This window comes from Aspergillus karnatakaensis, assembly GCF_047715665.1.
Source record: "Aspergillus karnatakaensis strain CBS 102800 unplaced genomic scaffold BJY04scaffold_13, whole genome shotgun sequence".
In the NCBI taxonomy this organism is placed as follows: Eukaryota; Fungi; Ascomycota; class Eurotiomycetes; order Eurotiales; family Aspergillaceae; genus Aspergillus; species Aspergillus karnatakaensis.
In genome coordinates, this window is record NW_027395725.1 from 274,328 (window position 1) to 296,392 (window position 22,065).

Here is a 22,065-nt window from a genome sequence, read left to right on the forward strand (position 1 = left end):
ACAACACCAGCCCAGTACTTTTGGCATCAGCCTGATCTTCTGAGCAGCAGCAGCGAGACTGCCAGACTCAGAGAGACTTCTGAATTGGCCTTGGCCGGGTCACCGAGCAGCGTTGCACTGGACCGGCATTGATTGGCTATCCCAGGCCGAAAACGAAGACGACCGATACCACCGTCCATCTGATGACTGCCCCTCTTTTCTGACCTCTCTACCTAACCGGATGGCCTCTCTGCTGACGAAGCGTATCACTGAGTGTTTTGGTTCTGTCACCAGAAATTACCCTTGGCCGAAAAGAGTCGCCAAACGATCATGAGATGGAGTTGAATGATGCACCCTGACCGCGCGCACAGACTGCTTTCTTTTGGGCAGCAGCATCCTCGCTCAGACAAAACACGAACGGCTGAGACAAAGGTAGGGCATACTCAGGTACACCTGATCCTCGACCAGGATTTACTGGTGGAAAGGTGAAAAGGGGGACGGGATACCAATCATTCGGGGGAGAATGTGATGGGATGGTGGGAGCTGGAGTCTGGGAGGCTCGCTGGATTACCGTTTCTGGATCGTCATGAAGGCCGTCCGTGCGAGAACCGGAGGGTGTTGCAAGTTTAGTAGAGCACAGGGCATGATAGGCCACCGCTGGCTTTACAGTACAGACTACGGAGACAAGAGGGTCCACGGTTCTTGTTAGAGTATTATTATCTAACAGTTCTAACTAAAGAAGACAGTAGTCACAGTACTATCTAGTATTGACAGTACTATGCTTAATCATCTCTCAGACTGAAGCCAGATGCAAGTCTGCCCAACGAAGCATCCAATAATCGCGCCCCGTTAAACTCGGGAGCCGTCAGAAATCGTCGCCTCGTTCTCGTCCTCTCTTTTTTCTTACCTACTACTGCTGACCGCCGGATGTTTGGTAGTTTGGGAAAATCGGTCGATCCAGAAGTCTTTTCTTGACGAGAGCTTGCTGTGCTTTCTGATTTGACTTGCCTTTTCTTGACGAACGGATTCAGGTACACATTCATACTACTATCCATCTAGAGTTCAGTCAGGTAGGTAGGTAGTTATATTCACTTTCCCCTCCCACTTCATCCTCCCGCTTTCTTCTCTCTCTCCATCGCCCTGCGGTATTCATCTCTACTTCAAGTCTTCTCATCTCTATCCATCATCCCATCTTCCGCCTCCTCATCTCATCTCATCTACTTCTACCTTCACATCACCCCCGCACCATCTCCCGGTCATCTCCCTCGCACACACACCGCCTCTTGTATCACTTCAGATCTCCTCATCAGCACTCCATCCTTTCCACCTCTTCCTATTTGCCCGATAATGGCAAGATTCTCTCAACCAGCCTTTGACTTTTATCACCAGTCCCCCTCCACTTTGGACGCAAAGCCACAACAACCAACAACATACTCAGAAGAGGACGAGATGAGCGTACTAGACGACAAGATCCTAGACTCCACATCCCCCGACCTCACATCTGCTGCCGACCACCGAAGGCATTCATACGAACACGGCTTCCAACATCGAGATTCAATCTGGTCCTCCGATTTCTCCCAATCAGTCTCCAGCACCCAGTCTCGTCACAGCTCACAAGTCGCCCAACCCTTCTTTGAAACTGCCCCGAATCCGTTCATGAGAATGGACGGTCTTCCTTACGGCCAACATCAGCCGTGGGCTGTTTCAAAAGACTCCGGCTCATGTACGCCCTCTGCCATGTACGACCACTACGCAACCGACATGGACAATTCTGCGGTCGCCTTTGCGGGCGGCGCCGTCGGCCCGGTCAATACTGTCAATATGCCGTCCATGTCCTATCGTCAGCACATGGGTTTCGCACCACAAGGCGCCGTCGCCATGTCCCCACAGTCAAGTCAGGGCTGGATGCCTGCCTCGACAGACATGCCTGATGCCGGCTCCCGACCGAAAAACAGCCCTACCTACCGAAATAGCTCCCCACTCAGTGTTCGTCGGGACGGCATTCGCAAGAAGAATGCTCGTTTCGAGATTCCTGCTGAGCGGACTCTGAGCAATATCGACCACCTTATCAGCCAATCCACCAACGAGGAAGAAATCAAGGAATTGAAGCAGCAGAAGCGCTTGCTGAGGAACCGTCAGGCCGCGTAAGTCATGCCCCGTTCTAAATTGTCTGTCGCAAAGGCTAAAACTTGTCTAGCTTGGATTCTCGCCAGCGCAAGAAACTGCACACCGAGAAACTCGAGGAGGAAAAGAAGCACTTTACTCAGGCTATCAACGAGCTTGAGGAGGAGCTACAGAACATGAGACTGCGTGAAGGCGAACTTCTTCGCGAGAAGAGCGAATGGATGGCTGCGCAACAGGAGATCAATCAGTATATCAACAACATGCACATGGAAAAGGATGAACTGATCCGCAATCACACCCTGGAGACGGCCGACCTGCGCAAGAAGAACAACATCCTCAAAGAGACTGTTGAGAAACTCGAGCGCCACGCTAGAACTAACGTGCCCACTGAATTCTCTGACTTTGAGAATTTGACCATGGAGAGCAGTCCTTGGGAAGATTTCACCATGGTCAACAGCCTCTCTCTGGATACCGAGCCTGTCGCCCCTGTCCAGCCGTCGCAAGCTATGGTTGTCGCTGCGCATGAGAAAGCCGCCGAGAAGTCCGGTAACAACGAGTACCCCTTCAGTTGGAATGCTTTCTACATGTGTCTGCTGTTCGGCGCCTTCATCGCCTCCAACAGTACTTCGCTCCCTGCCCGCTCCCTTCCCCGTCTCTCGGAGGAATATCGCGCAGAGTCTGCAAATGTGCTCAAGGCCGTTCTCGCTTCCTCTCCACCAGAGCTTGCGCACTCGGCCAATGCCCCTGCTGTCTCTGCGCCGACCGGTCCTCTCCCTACCACTATCACTGGCGCGGAGATGGCTCAAATGACTGGTACCGCGACTGGTTCCAACCTTGATGAGCTCCACAACACCCTCGCCATGCCGACTAAGGAGCAAGAACAGGAGCAGGTCTTCGCCCTCAACGCTGAGCAGTACAACTCGCTGACCACGTTCGACGAAACTGGTGCTGGCTACAAGTCGCAGCAGCCCTCTAATCTGCAGCAGGCATTGGCCGCGATGCGAGGTAATACTGCGCAGGTGAGGATGCCTCACAAGGCAACTTCTGATGTGTACTCGCGGTCCCTCATGTGGGACCGCGTTCCTGAAAAGGTGATCCGCGACTTCCGCCGGATGGTTCAGGAATACGGCGCTTCCCCCGCTAGAGAGGAAAACCCAGGCTTTCCCCAGGTTTAAGCGTCCCCCGACATGAGTGGACTGGTTCACTTAGTCAGGATTCCACACCAGCGTATCCAAAGACATCTCTCCTTTTGCCGCCCTTCTCCCCTCCCTCGACAACGATTTGATGATTTTACCCTCGCCCCTTGGCCGTTCCATTTTCCTCAATGACAAACAAACCTAACGATAAACGACTGGTTGGCCAGCTATAGCCACACATAGCCATATACATGCATAGAACAGCTTACCACTTCCTTCGCCTGGATATATGTTATCGACTAGCTTTTCATGACTGTCTGACAATTTAGCGATGTGATTTTACTCCTGCGGATTCTCGGCGTACATTTGTTTTACCAGCGTTCGGACCATGCTTTGAATCGATCTTACCAGCCGACAAAGCGATTTTGCATTCTGTACATTCTACTCCGTCCACCGCGGTCTTCATCCGGCGCAGCTCGACTTTCAAACAGCTGCTCAGAGCTACGAAAGAGTCGTTCGGATGAAATCTCCCGGGAGACGCCAATTTACTATAGCTTCACTTCTTCTTCCCGCTTTGTACCTGCGAATTCTTGTTTCTGTCTGTTTTACTGTTGCATCTGCGGGTTGGACCAAACTGGGCGAGGGGCGGCAATTGTGTTACGATTACTGATGATACGACTGACATGTTTATGAACCGAAATGTCTTTTTAATGTCTGATGATACTTCTTGCTTACTTTTTTTTTTCTTCGTCTTTTCTTCTGGACAGCGGGGCTGCCACACCTGGGTGGTCGTTTTGAGCGTTTTTCTCTTTCTTCTTCGTCTCACCGACCCAGAGTCCCTCCTTCTCATTTCTTTTGTTTGTCTTTATATACTTGACAAGGTCACCCTTCTTCTCTTCTTGCACTGACAGTGCACTTGACTCCTGATCTCACTCGGTCTGGCCCGGGTCCGTTCCACCACAAGGATGCTTTGACCTGGATCGAGCTGTCAGATTCACCTCACTCGAGGGCGGGTCAGGAGATTTACATATGTGGGTGTCCCTTGCGACCCCGTCCACTCGCTCGAAGCTACTACAGACAGAAAGCATTTCCTTTGTTCACGGATTCTCTTCTGTGTTTGTTTTGTTCTGTGTAATAGCTTCAAACTTTTTGGTTTGCTTCATCTGGTTTTTGATGACTTCGCTTCTTGGATTAGACCTGTATTGTATATATTGACGAACATGAGGACATGATAATGTTGAAGATGAACTCGGTTGCCTCCTTGAAGTTTCCTTATCTCTCCACCAATCCTCGAAGTAAGTCCTCAACTTCATACATCGGATCCCATGTACAGAGTACATGAGCATAGCCCCCACAGTTCTTCGCGGCGATCCGCATAACCCAGCCTGTACCACCCATCTACGTAGCCTAGGGCATGTACCCAGAAGGACAGATAGGCAGGGAAACCTACCAAGAACGGTAAAAAAGGTCTACTCCGTAGAAAATCTCCAACGGTCACGAGGCCAGGCAGAGACAGATGCAGATAAGGCAGAAGTTAAAAAAAAAAATACACCTAGGTAGTAGAAAAGAAAAGAAAAAACAAAACAACAAAAACAAACCTACCCTCAACCAAGAAGAAGGCAAACACTCCCCGGGCGCTCCCACGTCCTCCCCTCCCTACTCTTACTGTTGCAGAACCTCCACAATCCCCCGGAAAAAAAGCAAGTTGGTGATATTAGGTTCTGTAGAGAAGAGACAAAACTCCACCGAGTCATTCAAGGATCGCATCGCATCGCATACACACCCCCTCGCATCTCTGCGCAATAAGTGACCGATACCGATACTAAAAGCAAAGGCAGATAGCGGGATGGGGGATGGGGGAGGAGGGAGCGGGGAGATTAGATCGGCATCAGATTCGAACTCTACTGTACTGTAAGATCACGATTGCAAGCTTCGGTATCACGAATACGGATTATAGTTCTACAGTACTACGGGGGCAGATCTCGCGTCGTACTGAGATGTCGATGTCGATGCGGATGTTGATGCGGATGGTCCCCGCGCGGAGTCTTACCTCTCTCTAGGATTGCAGAAGGATGGAGTGTAGGGAGTGTGTGGTGGGTGGTATCGAGTGGTATATTGCTATGGGCTATAATCATGGAGCAATGGGGATAGGGGGATAGATGGTGGTGATGGTAACCTTAGGGAATTTGTCACCTCGCTCTGTTCTGCAAATTCATTGCGGTTTATTTCGGGATACAGTTCCTACAGACAGGTTCTGTGGATGATCGGTGGGCTGATAGAAGGATTACGCCTTTGAGAAAATGTACAAGCAGGTTTGAAGTCATGTCTCATGCTTATCATTTGTTGAGTAATAGTTCCGGGGAGACCGAGAGGGAATATGATCAGCGAATAAAAGTAGATGGTAGATAAACAGTCACAAAATCATTGGTATCGTGCACAGTGGATAGTGTGTAGATGGGTAAGGGCAAAGACAGAGTCTAGATAGCCAAGAGATTGGGTTTCCAGACGAAGATGAGGCTTCAAACGTTTGCGTTGGGCCATGAACCTAGGGGGAAGGTTTCCCTCCTCGTTCCCACAGTGGGATGAACGTTGCGCCAGATCGAAGTGGGATTGAACGTCGCAGAAGAAAGCTAAATTAGGGTATCAAGCAGGTCTCGAGGAAGCGAGGCCGGATTGGTAGCGGGAGAAGGCACCGGGGATCAGGATCAAGGGTCACTTGGTTTCAACTTCGGAGCCGCCGTATGCCGTTGCAACTGCGATGGTGTGATGGGTGCATTTTCAGCCCCAGAGCCTAACCGAGTGTTTGGCGGATCAGGGATGCGCGCACGCAATGGGCTGCGGGGTACGTGATAGGGCTGTGTGAGAGCGCCTAGGCGAACCACTAGATTACAAGCGCCGAACCGTTTTGCAGGGAGCCTGAGGAATCGGGAATCTATTTGGGATTGTATTTGTCTTTCCAAATCCTGGAAGCGCAAGGTTGTTGTCAGTCTAAATTCAGCTTACTCCGTACGGGCAAATGAACGTCGGAAGTGGGCAAGTGAGGGGGGAAATGGGAGTATAGCGTTGTGGTTGGTGGAGAAGGTGACGGCGGATTGCATGGCGCAGCTTGCAGAAGATACCACGAGGGCCTATCAACCGAACTGCAGCCGCCGTTCCCAAAACACTTCCCAAGTGGTGATATATGCAGGTGATTGCAGCATAGGGATCATCAAACAAAGGAACGGGGAATGTGGACATCCGAATCGTCATTGCTGGGAGAGAAGAGAAGTCGGAGACTTGTTTTGACATACCAAGAATTTCCAACAATCTTGTTTCCTTTACCTTCAGCCAATCGGTAGTATTTCGCAGCCAGAAACTAAAGAGACGTTAGGATTAGCCAAAGTCCTGGCGAGTCACTATCGAGTATCTACCGGTGCCAGAAGAGTGAAGCGAGCATCCAGGCATTGATGCCCGAGAGGAGTTGAAGATCCTCTCGCGGAATCGCGGAAACAGGAGGATCACACAGCCAGCCACTTACTTTGTCTTTCTTGCCTCCGAAGCCTTCAAGATAGCACCAGGCAACTTCATTCATGGCATCCGTGTCGCCCAAGTTTGCGGCCGTCTCAAAGTACTGTCGCGCCGCAGCCGGATCTTTGTCCACACCCCAGCCGTTTCGAAAACAGTTTCCTAGTTCAAAGATGGCCAGGACGAGCTCGCCTTTTGCAGCACCGCCTTTCTTGAGGCCCGATTCGAGAGCTTCGGCCTCGATTGACGCCGAGTTCGACGCCGCAGCCGAAAGGTAAACGACTGCCTTTTCTGTATCTGGCTTGCAACCCCAGCCGTGCCTGTAGATCGGTACAAATTAGATCAATGGTTTGTGTGTAGTCCAATGATCCCTTACCTCAATGCTAGACCGTAAAGCACCTGGCTGAGAGCATTGTTGGCACCCTCGGGATCTGCTAGTCGTGCAAACATACTCGTCGATTGCTCCAACTCTGTTGACAGCTAAGGGTGAGCGATGATCATACTTTGCATGGGTCCGATATCATTGGGGTCTCTCACCACCAGCTTCGTGAAGTCGAATCGCCTCCTGAATATTCACCTGAATCATTGTCAGTCATTGGTACCATGGAGCCGCAAGTATCAAGCAAGCAGCTTACATCTCCTTCTGGATCATTGATCCGAGTGTGGCTCGAGCTCCTAGATCGAGGTCGTATATTCTCTGAGCCCAAGCCTACCGACGGAGCAGGTGAATGGCTCGGTGATCCTTGGTGCGGAGTACGCTGCGCAAGGACAGTTGCCCGCTTCTCCCATTGTGCCTCCCGCTCCTGCTCATCGCCAGCAAAAGTGCCTATCCGCGCAAGGTCAGGTGGAAGGTTGACGGAGGTAGTAGAGGAGCTTCGCCGGTCACGGCGCAACAAATTCGACAAGCGTCGCTCACCCCGCGGACGAGTCGGCGACGGGGGCTCCTGCGCATCGGAAGGAGATCTTGAGCGATGGAACGGATTCAACGATTTTCGATGTGAGGACGCGGAGGACGGCCGCGGAGAGGCTAGATAATCGTCATCGTCATCCTGGTGGCTTGGTGGTACAATGATCTCGTGGGTCGTGGTGTCGGAGCGGATGAATCTGATCTCAGGTACGGCATTTGCATGTGGTTCATGGATATCTGGCGCATACGGATTTCTGTCGCTGTTTATACTAAGCCTGTCTTTTTTGTGGAGGATATCGCGCAGCGGCATTGTTTCGGTGGTGAGTGTCGATCTCGTGGGGTTGTTCGTTGCGGCGGAGGGCCGGAAGCCAGTTCAAAGGATTGAGGGGCTGGACGGCGTGGAAGCGAGGAAGCGAGGAATAATCGAGACAGACAAATTGCACGAACAGAGCCGGAGGTGATCATCCCCAGCTTATAATACTCTCTTCTTTGTGTCGCAGTCTCCGCCACAAAGTGTTCCTGGTGGTAGGGCAAAGGCAGAAGCGTTGCATCCGGGGGCTGTGTAAGCCTGAAGCCAGTGACGGCATGAATATTAATAGCAAGACATGGCCTGAGATTGAATTAATATCCGCTGATTTTCCACTGCTTTACCCATGGTTTGGAGGCGGATTAGCCGCCCAGCAACCGAGTCTTCCAAGTGTTTAGCATTCGGCTGCCGCACACAGAGTTCATCGTCCCTGCTCGGCCTCTGGAGGATGCGGGATCTGGTGCTGCCATCTTGAATAGAAACCGAGCAGTATTTTCGAACTCAGTCTTCTGAATTCATGATGCGGACGTCCTGACGAGAAAGAGTTGAAGGAAGAAGTCTCGAAAGTGGGTGAAATGAGGCCCGTCCTAGAAGCGGTAAGACCAAAGCAGGTACAAGCTGTACGTACCTATAGTTCAAAGCCACCTGGTAAGTTTTTGGTAAGGTTCAGGACGAAAGTATAAAAAATGTCATGTAAAACAGTGATGGTATGGCGCAAATGGATGGAAGGATTTACGGATTGTAAGAATACTCGGGCTTTCAGGTACAAACGGCTTGACGCTCCTGCGAACATTCATGGATGGCAGGTGGGACACGAGAACATCAGGTAGAAGACTAGTACAGTGGAAATCAGAAATCGGTAATCAACATGGTATTGATATGTCTAATTTAGCACAGAAACAGGTTATAATTTGTACATGATGCTGATAGCCAAGCTACCACGCAAACTCCATTTACTGGGCCTTGGTGGACAGAATGCCTGCAGATTGAACCGTTAGCAAGGCATATGTCTAGATATTCCACATATGAACTTACGCTCAACGTCGGCAACGCTCTGCTGCAGGATCTGCTGGAGAGCCTTGGGGCTCTGAAGCTCCTTCTGGATCTTGCCAATGACGCTCTCGGCAAGCTCACGCTGCTGGCGCTGCTTGACCTGGCCCTCGTAGCGAACCCACGAGTCAAGGACCTGCTTGGCCTCGGTCGCGAGAGCGGTACGCTGCTCAAGCTCGTAGGCCTGGGCCTCAAGCTGGGCGGTTTCCTTCACGAAGCATTAGCTAAATGTCCCCACAGAAAGCATCAGGTGTTGTAGTCGGAAAGGTGGCGTGTATGTACCTTGGAAACAGCAAAGAGCTGCTTGGTGAGCTCAACAACAGTGGAGAGCTCATTGACGTTCTGGATGCGTTGCTTAACAGCGTTGGTGTGGTCGGCACGGGCAGCGTTCAGGATGTCAGTGTACTTCTTGACCTGACCGTCGGCCCACTCCTTGTAAGCAGGGCCACCAAACTTGGCAGCAGCAGTGAAAACGCTGAGCAAGCAGAAAGCAGCAACGGTTTCCTCGTTCATCACGTAGAGCTCATTGCTGATAGCGGCGATGGAGATACCGGCGGTGGCGGAGAGGATGGCGGTCTTAGAGACCAGGGAGTTGCCGGGGAGAGAATCGAGGATCGACTGAGCCTTCTGCTTGGGGTCCTCGGAGGGAACATTGGAGGCAGAGCGGGTTGCGGAGAGGTTGATGGCAGCGACGCTGCGCGTGGGAAGGGTCGGCCGCAACCGGGTGACGCCTGCGATGGGTTAGCGACTGTTATCGGAGGATGAATACAATCATCAAGGGTGGCTAGAGGCGTACCAATGGCGTTCTTAGCAAGACGCGAAGCCATTGTAGCGAGTATAGGACCTTGAAGGATGTGATGGGTGAACGGAATTGAGGAGAACTGAAGTCGGGATGGCGGCTTGAACGGGAAAACGCTAGCCTTGATTAGGAAATAGTGCGGTCACCGGAAAAACCACTAACCGAAGAATTTCCGAAAAATTATAGAAACAAGACCAGGAAATTTGTCGGAGAGAGCACAAGTGCCCTTCACTGCGTCGAAACCGTTGATACGACTTATCCATCAAGATGCCTGCGGCTACCGATAAATCAATTACGTCCAAAAAGCGAAAGAGCACCAAAGAGAATGGTATCTCGTCCAAACGTCGAGCCGTCGCAGAAAATGAGAGTGCAGCGTCGACGACCAAGATCCAGCAACTCGAAGACCAAATATCCGAGTCCAGAAAATACTACAACAACATCGCAACACTGATATTTATGCTGAGTGAAAATGGAACAGGCTCAAATCCGAATTTGGCGGTCGCGGTCTCCCTTTGTCGAGTGTTCAGCAGATTGATTGCTGGGGGGGATTTGACGGAGCCAGAGCGTGCCGCGGAGAACGAGAAGGTGCTTGTCGCCTGGTTGAAGGAGCGCTGTCGTGAATACGAGAGGCTGCTGGTGTCCATTATCCGTCAGAGCGATGCTTCATCCCAGGTGGGCTTTTGCGCTTCTAAGAGGTATCTCAACCCATGGCTGACCTCACTAGGTTACTGCTTTGACCTTGGCCATGCGCCTTCTTAACGGGCGCGCTACACATATCTCCGGTGAAAATACTGATGCGTGGACGTCGGGGCTTTTCCGCAACATATTCGAGGCCGTCATTGAGGCCAGAGACGGACAGGCGCTGCGGTCAGAGTTCCTGGAGAAATTCCTGAAGCCCTACGAGGATGTAACGTACTACACATTTCTGCAAGTTGCGTGCGTACTCCCACCACAACCACATCTCCAGTTGATACTAATGCTCCAGACAGCGAATACGCAGCCTCAGCACGAAGCACCGAGATCCTCGAAACCCTCGTCACAATCCTCTCCACCTGCGACACCATCCCCGCCGCAGACCACAAATTCACTTCCTTCCACAGCAAAACCAGCAAGAGCAACAAGAAGCTTAACTCCGTTAACTCCTACAAAAAGCGCGCGCAAGACGCCTGGCTCGCCCTCCTCCGCAACAACCTCTCCCAACCCCTCCGCAAAACCCTCCTCCGCATAATGGTCCACCACATCGAGCCCTGGTTCACCCGCCCCGAGCTCCTAATGGACTTCCTCACAGACTCCTACAACGTCGGCGGCGCAACCTCCCTCCTCGCCCTCTCCGGCCTCTTCTACCTCATGCAGGAAAAGAACCTCGACTACCCACAATTCTATCCGAAACTATACTCCCTCCTCAACGCCGACCTCCTCCACTCAAAGCACCGCTCGCGCTTCTTCCGCCTCCTAAACACCTTCCTCGCATCCACCCATCTTCCCGCAACACTAGTCGCAAGCTTCATCAAGCGCCTCTCCCGCCTCGCTCTTAACGCTCCGCCCGCTGCGATCGTCGCGATCGTCCCCTTCATCTACAACCTCTTCAAAGAACACCCCACATGCACATTCATGCTGCACCGTGTCATCCGAAACGAGGAAACGAAAGCTGAGATTGAGAGTGAGGGGATGCATGATCCGTTCGACCCTGAGGAATCCGACCCAGACCGCACGAATGCGATCGAGAGCAGCTTGTGGGAGATTGAGAGTCTGCAATCACATTATCACCCGAACGTGGCGTCGATTGCGAGGATTATATCGGAGCAGTTCACAAAAATGAGTTATAACCTGGAGGATTTCTTGGATTATACGTATCAGGGGATGTTGCAGGCGGAGTTGGGGACGGAGGAGAAGCCGCTGAAGAGGATTCCCGTGGTGGAATATCAGATTCCCAAGCGGATATTCACGGATCGACTGCTGGAAGAGGATGGGGGTGTGGATTCGGCTCCGGGCAGTCTTTTGCGAAGTTTGTGGGAGTTCTCATAGCCGGTATGGTTCGTTACTGCTGACGCACTTTGGTAATAATCAATGAATGTTTATAAACCTCTTCCGAGACTGTGTCATGAAACTAGTGCGTCTTGCTCTATCTAGTTAAACAATATTCCCAGCAACTCTCTCGCAATTGTGGTCAATGCTATCTAATGTTTCAAAAGATCCCAAACCCATGCTACTCGGTGTTGTGCAAGCTATAAAAAACAAATATCGTCATGTGGAGCTATGTCAGCCTTCTCGTACTCCCCAATTGTCGAATTCCTGGTTGAATTCCTGACTCCCATCATTCGTCCAGATCCCAGTGTCCGTCCATTGGGTATTCGAGCTATGTGCAGTCAAAGGCAGAGAAGTAGGGCTTGATACCGCAGATTCGCGCCATTGCCGGTAGAGGTATGGAGAAGCCGCAACCAGCCCAACAGACTGCCCAATGAAATGCTGGTGCCACAATCGTTCTGTCTGTTCTGCCCGCTCATCCCCAGGGTGGTAGTCGCAGAAGACGTCTAATGCAAACACACCACGCTTCATGTCGTCGAAGAGTTCATCGTTGACCTTGACCGGGATGGCTTCGATATTGACGCGCATTTTTAGGAGAATGTGCTGGGCTTTTCTGCGCCTTCTTTTCCGCCGTATGCTGACCTCGTCTTCCATTCTCTCGAGAATATGAAGAATCTCCTTCTCGGAAGTAGCACTTGTTATGGCGAGCTCTGTCTTGTGCGCAAGCTGGTGAAGGTCGAAGGAGACAGCACGAAACAGCGCATCAACTTTATATAAAGCGGCCATGACCCGAGACGTCAGCATTGATGCAAACGACCTCTCGTACAGTTGTTCCCAAAATGCAATCCAGTGGCATAGTCCGCTGCGGGACTTGCGCAGCCTAGTCAACTCCAGGGCTGCAATTACATGGCGGCAAGTATCGAGAGTGTGTAGCGCTTCGAGACGAGTCATTTCGAGGGACTCCTGCCGCTCTATCATATTCGGAACTGGTATACGGGGCTCTGGATCAGGCTCAGGGCTTGGGCGAGTACCAATCTCAATCGAACGATAGTAGCGCTGCTGCGACCCGTGTGCTGAGAAGGTTACTGAGCGCGCTCGCCCGGCCACTTCGACGATCTCAGACGAGGCTCGGGCCGACTTTGAGGTGACAGATGAGGATTCTTCGGTCATAATAACAGCCTATTAGTCGTATCGGGATTTGGGGAGGAAAAGTTCTAGAGCGTTAGAACCAAGCCGGTGGGATGTATAAGCTGAGGTTCGAGTGGGCGATATAGATAACGAGCGTAGGTTAACGAGCGACTTGACAATGGTTTATGTCATTTGTGAGTAGAAATAGATAAATCTTCACCGAATTGAGCGGGATAATGTGTATGGCGGCTTGGAGGAACAAGTTGGAGATCAAAGGATGGAGTGAAGAAGTCTTCAAAGTTGAGGAAGGAGTGAGGATCGCAACTGACAAAAGCTTGCCCTGGGTCAAGGGCCGGAAAGGGCACTACCGGGTCGACGAGGTTTCATTGTGGTCCAACCTTGGAAGGGCCCTGAAGTCCCCTCTACTTCCGCATTCGGTAGTATTCCCAGATCCACGACGAACTAGGTAGAGAGTAAGAGTCATTTCCACTCACAGTAAGAGCTGGCATGACTAGCTACGTAGTCAACTCCTATCGGGCTGTGGAATGTTCATCAGGCTTGGAAGCCTGGCGTTGGTAGCAACATTCTCCAGAGCCCATACCTTCAGAGCGATAGGTTTGTTGACAAGAATGCTGTGTTTTTGAGCCCTCCCAACAATTTACCCAAGCACGCGTAAATAAGAAGCACGCGATGCCTTTAGAAAAGTATCTGGCTGCTTCCTCTTTCTCTTCTCTGGTGTCAGTAAGTTCGTTTCTTCGGCAAGACACGTAGCGAGGATCACAAGCTCAGGTACCTACTCCCGTATCTATATAGCTCTTTCCTCGACTGCCTCACCACCAGCTGGACATCCGATCTTGCTCTTGCCTTGAGACCAGACAGACCCTCCCATCGTCAACAGCTCTGGATCTCGTTCCAAAGTCTCGGCTTCTTCTTACTACTCACTTCTCCTCCTTCGTACCCTCACTTGCCTTCTTACTGCTATCACCATCCAGCAGCGGTCTTTGCTGAATATCTTGTATTCCCTTCTTCTTTAAAGCCCCAAAATGCGTCTTCTCAAGCATCTTCTCGCGACCTGGGCGTGCTTGGCCCAAGTGAGCTTCGCAGGCGTGGCGTTTACCAAGTGGCCAACAACTGTCTACACTGGACAGCCGGCAACGATGACATGGAATGGCGACCCAAACATTGTATGAGCTGCCACTTGAATTTCCAATCTACCCTGTGCTGACATACAGAAGCCCGCAACTATTACCCTACGAAAAGGTCCTTCGGGCGACCTCAAAACTCTGAAAGTCCTCACAACCCAAGCCGGAGGCGGTTCCTTCACATGGGTCCCTGAAGATTCTCTCGTCGATGGTTCCGACTATGCCCTGCAGATTGAGCAGAACGGCAGCGTCAACTACTCTGGACTTGTGACACTCGCTCATCAGCCGGGCAAGGAGCCTCCGTCACCTGCACCACCCTCGTCCAAGATTGGTCCTCGACCCTCCGACATCACTTCGCCCCTCGGCGGCACCAGGCATAGCATTCAGAAAGGCAACAACGCTTATCTCCCTGCTCTAAACAGCTCGTCCACGCGGCACAACATGACTCAAAACAAAAGTACCACGCCCTCCCCGTCGAATGATGGCGCGTCTTTCCGATATCTTTCACCTGAGGTGACTCTGGCTGCGCTAGCCATTATCGTTTATTTCGCCGCTTAGAGGTCAAAAGAATCAACATGGGCTCTATTTTATACTCTCAACGGGCCGTCCTGCGAATGAAGGCTTATCAAGCCATGGTGGTGAAGTGGTGAATTGGTCAGCGCTGCCATGGTGTGTGTATATATCGGAGCTGGCCCAGGATTATCTATACAATGCCCCTGACATTATCGTTGGTCAAATTTGAGTTGTCATGCTCGCTCGCTTTGTCACATATTGGCCGATAACCATCAGACTCACCCCACCTGTTTTGTATCGTATCTCGCTTTCCAAGGTTGATATGCCCTGAAGCTTGTTCCGCCTTAGGCATGTTTGTCAGTGGGAAGGAGATATCGATATATTCATTAGTGCAGTCTTATCACAGGGATAACATAATATTTAATAATGATGGCGTTCAAGGCTCAGTCAGAGTAGAGCGTAATTAATACTCTAAAAGGTAAGATGGAGTCTTTGTTGTGTGTTTTTGTGGTAGCCATGGATCAAACCTTCATGCAGGCATACTATTAGTGCCCGTCTCTAGTGGCGGCTCCAGACACATCCCAGTGCTATTTTAGCTACTAAACGTGATTGGGCTGTTTAGTCTTATTCAGATTTCCGCTGCAGGTCATGATTGCCGCTCTCTTCTTCCTCACCCAACTCTCCTTTCCTAACATCGGCCGACCTTGTACATACTTCTTCACGAACTATTACTTAGAATACAGATCTATCTGACTATTCTTCACTTGGCTCCAGCTAAAGCAATAATTGATTGCAATTGTGAGTTGAACTATTCTGATTATTCCTCCACGACCGCAATTTGAGGTCTCGGCATTATTGACCAATGCATGATACGCGCGATACTAACGACACTGTCACTGCAGTGAAAACAAACCATTATTAGTTCTTCCAGCACGATCCTTTATGAGATTTTGATCCTTACTTTGGTATGCTTTCATTTTCTTTTGTATCCACAGCTCTATAGTCCATGGTTTGCACCATCGTCTGGCTGGTCGCCTCATTCCGAGAACATTTCCATGTCGGAGCTACCGGAGCTGCTGGAGCACGACCCCTAGGTGTATCATCACCAGAGAGGCACCTACCCGCCTTGAAAGCCATCGCCAGTCTCTTCTGTATTCCTCTTGTTTTTCGGGGTTGCCAGCCCTGGCTCACTTTTTCTCCAATTTCGCAATCCGTTCACCGTCATGCCGAGCGTAGTCCGTTTTGGACGACCTAAAAAGTCGTTGAAGCCTGAGACAGGGAATGCTGACTCCGAGAAGCCTGTTTCACCTTCAGCAGAGTCGTTTCGAGCTCCTCGCCTTAGCCTGCTCCATGTGGAAACAGGGCTGAATATGCCACAGTATAATGGATTGTTTGAATCGGATTCCTCCGAACGACAGAAGGGCTCGGTCGCTGAAGAGCCTACAATAGGTTAGTGCAGATCTCACTTCCAATTCCATTCTATCTTAGAGGAATCTTGCTCACACGTGCTCGCTATTTCTCACAGAGCCGGCGAGCCCCCCTACGAACCACAGCAACGGCCAGCCCCATCCTACAAACGGCGATGCGACGGCTACGGAATGGTCTTCCGCTGTCGGCCACGCGACTACAGGCAAATCAGGGCGCGTGATACACAACCTTCAGGAGGAAATCGCGCGCTTGACTCGCGAGTGCGGCGTATATCGGTCTCGCGCGGAGGAGACACAGCGAATGAACGAAGCATACAAGACCCAAGTGCAAAACATGACCGACCGTCTCCGGAATCTCGAGCACTCGCACGAAATGAGCCTGCATTCACTTTCTCGGAAGGAGAAGAAAATCGAGGAGCTACGCGCCGAGCTTCAGACGGAAAAGGATAGACGCCAGCAAGCAGAGAGTGAGAAGGAAAGGTTCCACCAACTGATGGACGAGGCACAGGATGATTTCCACCGAAAGTGTGCAGAGTTACAGGAGATTGCCCATCACTCTCAAACTCAGTACGATGTGCTGGCGAAGGCTGGGCAACGAGACCGTGCGGACCAACAGCGGAGGCTGAAAGCCATCCGGGAAGATTTTATTGGATTACGGCAAAAGCACGAACAAACGAACTCTCAAATCGACCACATGGACACGATAATGGCACAGAAAGATCAAGAAATTGAACTCGCACGCAAGAACTTTGAGGAATTGTTCAAGGAGTACGAGACTTATCGAAAAGCGAACGATGACGAATTGCGAGAGTTGATTGAACAAGGCCAGCAGGGCGAGGCGAGATTCAACGCTGCCCTCGCATCTTTGAAAGAGACTGAAGGCCAAATGAAATGGGTCTTGAAGGTCAAACGCGAAGTCAACGGTGCCGAATGAGTACGTCACACGATTATCCTGACGTGCCATTCTCCAAACGGAGCTCCAAAAATCCTGGCTGCAGGCGTCGGATATCAAGTTGATGTCGATGAAACGAGTTCACTCAAGATGTCTTCGGCGCATATTGACGGCGGCTTTCTGATTCTCACTCGTGGTTGCATTGCCCGGCGAGACTGTATAATAATAATGCTTGCTATGTCTGATTCGTTACATTCTTGACAATATCTGGCATAGTTCGGAGTTCGGCATATCTGATACCCAGGGGAATTATAGAGATGAGTGCTTTCTTTTCCGCTGTTTCTCTTGGTACACTGTACTGGTCTGGTTTTTACCCTATCAACAATGACTACACAACCAAGATCTCTGAATAAATGGGGCATTGCCTCGGTGTCAAGAATTGCTTTGCTTTGTTTCACCTTTGCATTGTTTCACAATTAACACCTACCTGAACTGGGAATGAAGAGTCATTCACGTTGAGGAAGCTTCCTATGTCCGCCAGTTCCTACATAGAAGGGAGCTTACCAATTTCTCTCACTACTTGCTACCCTCTGCACCTAGGTGTTTATGCCTATCAACTTATATGTATCGGTAGGGTGCAGGATAAGTGTGTTTGCTCTCTACCAGTTCTTTTTTCTATTCACCAAACAGGTCGCATTACAGTGCAGGTCACAGACCATATTCACCTGATGTGTTGCAAAAGGGAAGGCATTGCCATGGCAATCATAAAGCCTGGTGTTTCTCCTCCTTCCTCTTCTGGTGCTTCCTGCTCCTCCTCCTCCTCCAGTCTTCTCTTTTCTCTCCCATCAATACAAACGCCTACCACAATTGCTTCATCAGCTTTCTTTTACTGGGATCATCCGAATTCTCATCTGAAGTCTGAACCAACCTTTGTCTGCCTTAGGTTTGTCCCAACTTGCTCGCAAGCCGCTGCTGGTTTGCTCTGTGTATTGCCTCTCTCGCCCTCCGTGGGCCGGTCCGTCATTCCCGCTTCGAATCCTCTACGGCTTCCATAACAGTATGGATTTATTGAAGCAGAGGTTGACCTTCGCGTCAATATATCAGTTCGAAGAGATCGGAGTAAGTTCTTCATTTCGAGCGTCGATATCCCGTGCTTCGTCCTACTAACCATTTTTTTTTGTTTAGGTCCGAGAACTGGAGGATGAATTAACGTATGCCTACAAAAGCCATTCGCTGTGTTCGTTACTAATACCACTTTCTAGTCTATCTCTTCCGCTCGCAGAGTGCCACTGCGAATACTCCCCTACCGAGAAGGTAAGTTCCGCCTCAATCCGTCTTCGGTTCCTCGGTTTTCCCTCACTATACCCTTATCGCCTTCTGACATCTGACTGTTCATTCAAGGTGCTCATTGTGAAGGGAAAGCTTCAGGGCTATCACTCTCAAATCATCGCAACGATCAATTCTTTCATCGAAAAGCAAGAGAACGACGATCTGCTCGAGGTAGGCCAGCATTGCTCGTAACAAGGTGTATGGCAGCTAAAAGTTCCCCAGACTTCACGAGTTCATGTGCTGGACTTTCCGGCCACAGATCAAGACATAACATCCCTCATCGAACCTACTACTACTGTGGCTACGGGTGGTTTGTTGGCCTTAGACGATGATGTCAACACAATCATTCGCCACCCTTTCAAACGAACCGTCAAGTCCTGGCTATCGTCTGAGGATGGTGAGCGACGTTTGGAGATCGACAAGTATTCTGCGATACTTCGTGATATTGCCAACTGCACTGGAACCGAGATTATCATCGACAACCACGAAGGCCTTCAGATTTCAGGCAGAAGTGATAGCGAGGTAAACCAAGCGCTGGCAAAGCTCAATCAAATCAAAAAGCCTCTAGTGAGTACAACTTATCATTTGGCGATCGTTCATTCTAACTGACCTCGTAGGCGTCCCTACAATTCCCCGTTACTCGTAACATTATTTTGAATATGGGCGATCCAGACAACCGTTATAGACTTCAGCCCTATGCAATTGCCAATGGAAACCCTGTGGCTCTTCGTCGTATATTAGCGGATACATCTACCGGCTCGGCCTCCGATCTTGGGCAAATCTTCGTCACTGTAGCCTATACTTTGGATGAAGACGTTCAACAATATGTGCAGCCAAAGAGCTTCCGTGAGCCACCTCGATGCACTAATCCCAACGGGCACTCCTTTCTTTGGAGAGATTTTGTATTCACAGAACTGGGCAAAGGCGATGGAATCCAAGCAGTCGAAGCCAGGATTGAGAAAAACCAAGACTTAGCTCTAGTGCCTCTCCAAAACCACCCCTTCCTAAGTGCTGAAAAGGTCGAACAAGTGGAAGAATGGCGTTTAAGGCCAGCTGAGCCGAAGCGCACAAGTGTTGCCCATGCCACCGAGACGAAGGTACCGGGGATAAAACAGCGAAGGGCTGTTAAGAACCCTCACGTAGAGCCGACTTCAGCAACTGCGAACACTTTATCAACCACTAGGAATGTTTCAAAGGATAGTCAGAACACAATTCGGGAGGTCTGCGCGGATATGAACCGCGGATCTGCTGCTCAGGCTCCTAGTGCCGAAGTTGCGAAGGAAACAGAAGTCAACAAACTCTCGAGTAATGATCCTATCCCGTCGACCAGCGCCACGGATGAGACTCGGAGCGTTCAGTCCGATAGTCGTCTCACGGTGAAGCAGGACCTTACCCGACAGCTAACCTCGCATGAGGTACGGTCTGACAGCGAGAAGCACGCACATGAACGTGCGCTGCCAGAGAAAACCGAGAAGACAGAGAGTGTCGCAGCACGTACTTCAAATCTGGGAAACAGTCCACCCAGACGCCCCGACTTTAACCCAAACAAATACGGCTCACAAAAGGCATTAGCGCAGGCAACCAAACCGACCACTGGCAGTTCAAAGAAATCTAAAAACCATCCTACCAAGCCAACGGCAACGACACAGGCTGCTCGGCCTGGAAACGGTGGAGCTAGCTGCCGCAGTCCTTTACCAAAAGGCAAACAGACGCGCCAGAAAAAGGCCAAGTCATCAGCCAAGCCCAATGAGCTGATCGATATCACAAGCCCGAGTAACATCGGAACCGTCATCCACTCGGGCTACTCGTTCAACGCTCCGTCTCTAGAGCCGGGGAGGCCTGGGCGACCCGGGGGATCGCCTGAACAGTTCGATTCAGGTGGGAACAGATTCGCTACTCTCCTTGAAACTCAATTTCCTGACCTTGCTGAATTGAGTATGGGTGAAGCTGCCGGTCACTCTGGATCAACCACTTCTGAGTCTCTCCAGTATGCATCTTCCAACGTGACGGGTAAGCCACTAGATCCCGACGCAAGGCTGAAAGAGCTGTATAAAGAGAAAGCCAGGTTGGCTGCAGGAACCCGCAGCCAGCAACCGACACCTGCCGCAACTATCGTCAAGCCTAGCCTCCCGTTTGGAGCTATGAACACTTTGCTCGAACAGCAAGTTTTCGATAGATTTGAGAGGACTCATCGGATCGAGACAGTGCAGCGGATCAACGAAAGTGACAGTAGGCAATTCCATCGCTCCATGGCCCTGCGGGCCGCAAATCCAGGCCAGAAGGCAAAGAACAAGGCAGAGGCTAAGGCGAAGAAGCAAGCCACCCTTGAAGAGGCTTGGGGAAAGCCAAAACCGCAAAAGATCAAATCCGCATCAGCAAAAACACAAGGCCAGACTGCTGCGAGAAAAGGAGTAGAGACAAAGAAAAGCCAAAAGGAGGAGCCGGTAGTGAACGTTGACGAGGATTCTAAGCGCTTCTTCGGAGCGTTCAACCCTATTCTTGAAGCTGCTGAATCATTCCCTGGCGCACTGGGCTTGGAGGTCCAATTTGGGCTTATCATTATTCCCGTTCTTCCGAAAACAAGCAGTGACATACTGATGTCTCCCGATTCGTGGTCAAAGATGTTTCAATCACAGTCCGGGCTCAAAGCGCCAAGCACAAAGTTTATGAACAGGGTGTCGGTATGCGGTACCGAGATTGACCATATCGTCAATTTGAAGACGTCCAAGGCTGAGGGCAAATCACGTATTTTCGCAGAGGAATACTCGGAATACAAGATCAGCTATGAGTTTCACTGTACAGCGAGGGGAGACGAGGTTCTAATCATCGCCCTCGATGAGCAAGGGAACTACACTATTCACAAGCCAAGCTCGATTTTGGGAGCAGTCAATCTGCACTGCCCAAGTCAGCTATGGGATGCGAGGGCTGTTGTCGAATGTGCTGCCGAGTACCGGCCTGGCACCCACCCTGAATTCGAGGAAGCCGCACAGCATCTTGTTGACCATGTCTGGGTTCCGGCTGAAAAACAGATCCTCATCTATACTTCGCTGCCGAAGGGCAGTAAACTAGAAATCAACAAAGTGTTCGTGAAGCGCTGGACTCGCCACCGCCATCTTCGTCCTGGAGCAGACAAACACCAGGGTGAAACTCAAGATCTTTTTCTTCAGGTCAAGGAAGTCCAAGACCTCATCATTGGCCTAACAACCGAAACCACGTTGGACAAGCAGCATGTCAGAGCTCGCTTCACGACGCACGATGAAATGGTCCAGAAGAACAAACTCTGGTATGAGCTATCGCTTGTCAGCCCCGCCATTGAGACCATCTTGAAAGCCAACAAAGGTCTAGAAGTAGGAGAGAGGGTGGAGGATTGGCGCAGCGCGGATCTATTCGGCTCCGACGCTGCCTCACTTACTGGAGAACCTTTGACTCCTGTTGCTGCCGAAATTGGTGGAGCGGGCCTAGCTGACATGCTGCGCCTCGCAAAGAACATTGTTGAGAAGATGGATGGTGTCGGTGCATGCAACCGTGGCCCACTGGCCGCTGGCACCGCCCGACCTTCTGGAAACAGCTCCCAGGAGAAAACCGGATTGGACTTCGATGACATTGAGAGTGTGAAGGAGGTGGAGAGCGTCACTGAGAGAATGAAGCAGACCTTGCTGGGCGGCACGTTCACCCTGGACCCAGGAGATTTCTGGTAGCCGAGTGCGGCGACAGAACTGGCTACATAGTGGCTCACTGGGGGTAGTCCAATTTCGAAGATCCAGGTGCCACAGAATGGATCCTGATGTGTATGATTGTATCGT

General features: G+C 50.9%; 8 protein-coding genes across 8 annotated transcripts; 5 read left to right on the forward strand and 3 right to left on the reverse strand.

Moving 5' to 3' along the window:
• Positions 1-1,326: 1,326 nt before the first annotated feature.
• BJY04DRAFT_216054 (putative bZIP transcription factor) lies at positions 1,327-3,278 on the forward strand (the record flags this gene model as incomplete). Its single annotated transcript, XM_073715626.1, has 2 exons — positions 1,327-2,123; positions 2,177-3,278. 2 exons carry the CDS (start codon positions 1,327-1,329, stop codon positions 3,276-3,278), a joined length of 1,899 nt encoding a protein of 632 aa, XP_073573520.1.
• Positions 3,279-6,584: 3,306 nt separating this feature from the next.
• Positions 6,585-8,228, reverse strand: BJY04DRAFT_23126 (tetratricopeptide repeat protein). The gene is made up of 4 exons (XM_073719479.1): positions 7,379-8,228; positions 7,281-7,320; positions 7,120-7,213; positions 6,585-7,063 (listed from the first exon to the last, which is right to left on the reverse strand). Exons 1-4 carry the CDS (start codon positions 7,958-7,960, stop codon positions 6,646-6,648), a joined length of 1,134 nt encoding a protein of 377 aa, XP_073573521.1. The 5' UTR covers positions 7,961-8,228; the 3' UTR covers positions 6,585-6,645.
• A 585-nt stretch (positions 8,229-8,813) lies between these two features.
• On the reverse strand, positions 8,814-9,899 carry atp4 (F1F0 ATP synthase subunit 4). The gene is made up of 4 exons (XM_073710571.1): positions 9,804-9,899; positions 9,290-9,738; positions 8,993-9,215; positions 8,814-8,936 (listed from the first exon to the last, which is right to left on the reverse strand). The coding sequence occupies exons 1-4, from the start codon at positions 9,832-9,834 to the stop codon at positions 8,911-8,913; spliced, it is 729 nt and encodes a 242-aa protein (XP_073573522.1). The 5' UTR covers positions 9,835-9,899; the 3' UTR covers positions 8,814-8,910.
• Positions 9,900-10,021: 122 nt separating this feature from the next.
• On the forward strand, positions 10,022-11,858 carry noc4 (ribosome biosynthesis protein NOC4). The gene is made up of 3 exons (XM_073710572.1): positions 10,022-10,478; positions 10,531-10,742; positions 10,796-11,858. Exons 1-3 carry the CDS (start codon positions 10,074-10,076, stop codon positions 11,829-11,831), a joined length of 1,653 nt encoding a protein of 550 aa, XP_073573523.1. The 5' UTR covers positions 10,022-10,073; the 3' UTR covers positions 11,832-11,858.
• A 207-nt stretch (positions 11,859-12,065) lies between these two features.
• On the reverse strand, positions 12,066-13,001 carry BJY04DRAFT_216058 (uncharacterized protein; the record flags this gene model as incomplete). The annotated part of the gene is made up of 1 exon (XM_073715627.1): positions 12,066-13,001. One exon carries the CDS (start codon positions 12,999-13,001, stop codon positions 12,066-12,068), a length of 936 nt encoding a protein of 311 aa, XP_073573524.1.
• A 1,001-nt stretch (positions 13,002-14,002) lies between these two features.
• BJY04DRAFT_216059 (GPI anchored serine-threonine rich family protein) lies at positions 14,003-14,659 on the forward strand (the record flags this gene model as incomplete). Its single annotated transcript, XM_073715628.1, has 2 exons — positions 14,003-14,143; positions 14,192-14,659. 2 exons carry the CDS (start codon positions 14,003-14,005, stop codon positions 14,657-14,659), a joined length of 609 nt encoding a protein of 202 aa, XP_073573525.1.
• Positions 14,660-15,647: 988 nt separating this feature from the next.
• On the forward strand, positions 15,648-17,219 carry BJY04DRAFT_23154 (uncharacterized protein). Its single transcript, XM_073719559.1, has 2 exons — positions 15,648-16,063; positions 16,140-17,219. The coding sequence occupies exons 1-2, from the start codon at positions 15,838-15,840 to the stop codon at positions 16,973-16,975; spliced, it is 1,062 nt and encodes a 353-aa protein (XP_073573526.1). The 5' UTR covers positions 15,648-15,837; the 3' UTR covers positions 16,976-17,219.
• A 773-nt stretch (positions 17,220-17,992) lies between these two features.
• Positions 17,993-21,960, forward strand: BJY04DRAFT_216061 (uncharacterized protein; the record flags this gene model as incomplete). Its single annotated transcript, XM_073715629.1, has 6 exons — positions 17,993-18,052; positions 18,119-18,144; positions 18,196-18,247; positions 18,335-18,433; positions 18,485-18,829; positions 18,880-21,960. 6 exons carry the CDS (start codon positions 17,993-17,995, stop codon positions 21,958-21,960), a joined length of 3,663 nt encoding a protein of 1,220 aa, XP_073573527.1.
• Positions 21,961-22,065: the final 105 nt, after the last annotated feature.